The following is a 1,813-nucleotide window of genomic DNA, read 5'->3' as shown; positions in this document are numbered from 1 at the left end:
ATTATTTTAGCCAAATAAAATAAATTTACTGATGGATAACTGAGGTCCACTAACATAAGGTAGAAACAAAGTTTAAGCTAAAATTAAATCTATATTTTGTTGCAGATAAATGTGAGATTTACCTATAGTAATTTTCTGCTGATGCTAAATTAAAAGCATGAGTTGACATTGTACTAACAGAAATGGTTCGACAGATATTTTCTTGGCTTTAAAATGTTTTGTTCATATGTGCAGAGAAATGCAATGAGGATAAGAATAATCTTCTGTATTGTCTGTACAGTTCATAAGGCCTTTACCATCGTTAGTCACCTTAGATGTGAATATCAGTAGGGCCATTAAATTAAAGCTGGCCTAAAAAGTTTTCAAAGTGCTACTGTTCCCAACCGATGAGATCTTCAGTTTTCTGGATTTTCTGGGTGACGATTATTTTCAATTCTTTTCTCTGGCGATATATACAAGAAGTTACAGCAGATATATAAAGGGAAGGTCAGAAACCTGCTGTCGAAATTCATCACCACTTGTTGCTGATCCTTTTTAAGTATAAGTATTTGATAGCCAGTTGTTCTACTACATATTAGTTTTCCACTACTATCAAAAGAAGCCAAACGTAATCTAAATGCTACGCTCCTTTGAGGCTGTAAACTGACAGACCCGCTACATGGCTGATTCAGTGTATTGCGTTTGAAAATGATGCATCGATTGGTGTAAGTTACAAGTAGGTCAAAGCCGAAGTTAAAACCCGTCCAACGCCAGCAGTATTCACCGTCTTTGGCAAGCTTTCTACCACACCTCATGCTATTTCCCTCTAGTTCTTCTTTATCGATTTCTTGAGGCCCTACCTCACTGTCTTGTTCGGCCCGCAGCATAGCAAACCACTGCTGTTTATACACAGAAGACAGCCATTCTGAAGGTACTATAGCATCTTGTTCAATAATTCTTGCAGAAGCCAGGTCACTGATAATATATTGTAACCTTAAATGTCTGAATACTGACACAAATGGTTTTCCTTGTTCCGTTTCAAGAAAGGTCATACCTTCAAAATCTTTTCTCTGTTTGGAAAACCAGACATCTGTTTCTGTCAAAAGCTGTTTTAAAGATCCATTCCAAGAAGGCACAAGTTGAAGAAACATCCACATTTTTAGAGCGGTGTATACATCCATCTCCACTTGCATCACAAATAAGTTAGATGAACCAATGAGCTGTTTCATGACATTTATGCTGAGTTCTTTAAAAAGTTTAACATTCTGGTGAGTCATCAAATTGTTTAGAAGCCATTCAAGGCACTTTTTCTTTACGGAATCTAATCCATAGGTCCCTGCTGATGTGTAATAGCCACACACAGTTTTCACAGTAATTGTCTCCTTCATCGTCTTACCACACTGCTGTATTAAACCATCCAACTGCAGCATACAAGCTGCTGCCAAAATGGCAACAACTCGACTGGGCTTTATCAACACGTCATGTCGATACAGTGAACCAAACGCAACCTGCAGCGCTTCTACATCAATGTTCTGGTCAGGAATCTCCAGTTCAATAATATTCATGCTAGATTCTTTCCAAGAACCACTGAACATACTAGAAAAGTAGCCAGATTGACATAAATATATTTTGTGTAATCGCCATTCTTCTCCTAGAGCACAAATCTTAATGTCACTGTTTTCACCATTCAAAAATAATGTTTGATAAATATATTCAGATGTACTCCTTAATTTTTTCCTTACAGGGATGTGGAGGAGCGGCTGCTGCTCGTCCCTCTCCTCCTCATCCTCGTCTCTCTCCGAGTCAGGACGACAGTAGTGGAAGGCCCCGCTGC

The 1,813-nt window shown here is 38.4% G+C and overlaps 1 protein-coding gene across 1 annotated transcript; it reads right to left on the bottom strand.

Annotated features, from left to right (window-relative positions):
- Nucleotides 1-6: 6 nt before the first annotated feature.
- On the bottom strand, nt 7-1,807 carry LOC108524534 (germ cell-less protein-like 1). Its single transcript, XM_017865643.1, has one exon. The coding sequence runs from the start codon at nt 1,572-1,574 to the stop codon at nt 396-398; it is 1,179 nt and encodes a 392-aa protein (XP_017721132.1). The 5' UTR covers nt 1,575-1,807; the 3' UTR covers nt 7-395.
- Between the last annotated feature and the right edge of the window lie 6 nt (nt 1,808-1,813).

The sequence above is a fragment of the Rhinopithecus bieti genome, unplaced genomic scaffold, assembly GCF_001698545.2.
Source record: "Rhinopithecus bieti isolate Rb0 unplaced genomic scaffold, ASM169854v2 repeat_2839, whole genome shotgun sequence".
In the NCBI taxonomy this organism is placed as follows: domain Eukaryota; kingdom Metazoa; phylum Chordata; class Mammalia; order Primates; family Cercopithecidae; genus Rhinopithecus; species Rhinopithecus bieti.
The sequence above is the reverse complement of the archived record's forward strand: the minus strand, read 5'-3'. Positions and strand labels throughout refer to the sequence as shown.

Bases quoted from the DNA above. Each gene is read 5' to 3' on its own strand.
- LOC108524534 (XM_017865643.1), bottom strand. From the start codon at position 1,574: ATGTTCAGTGGTTCTTGGAAAGAATCTAGCATGAATATTATTGAACTG.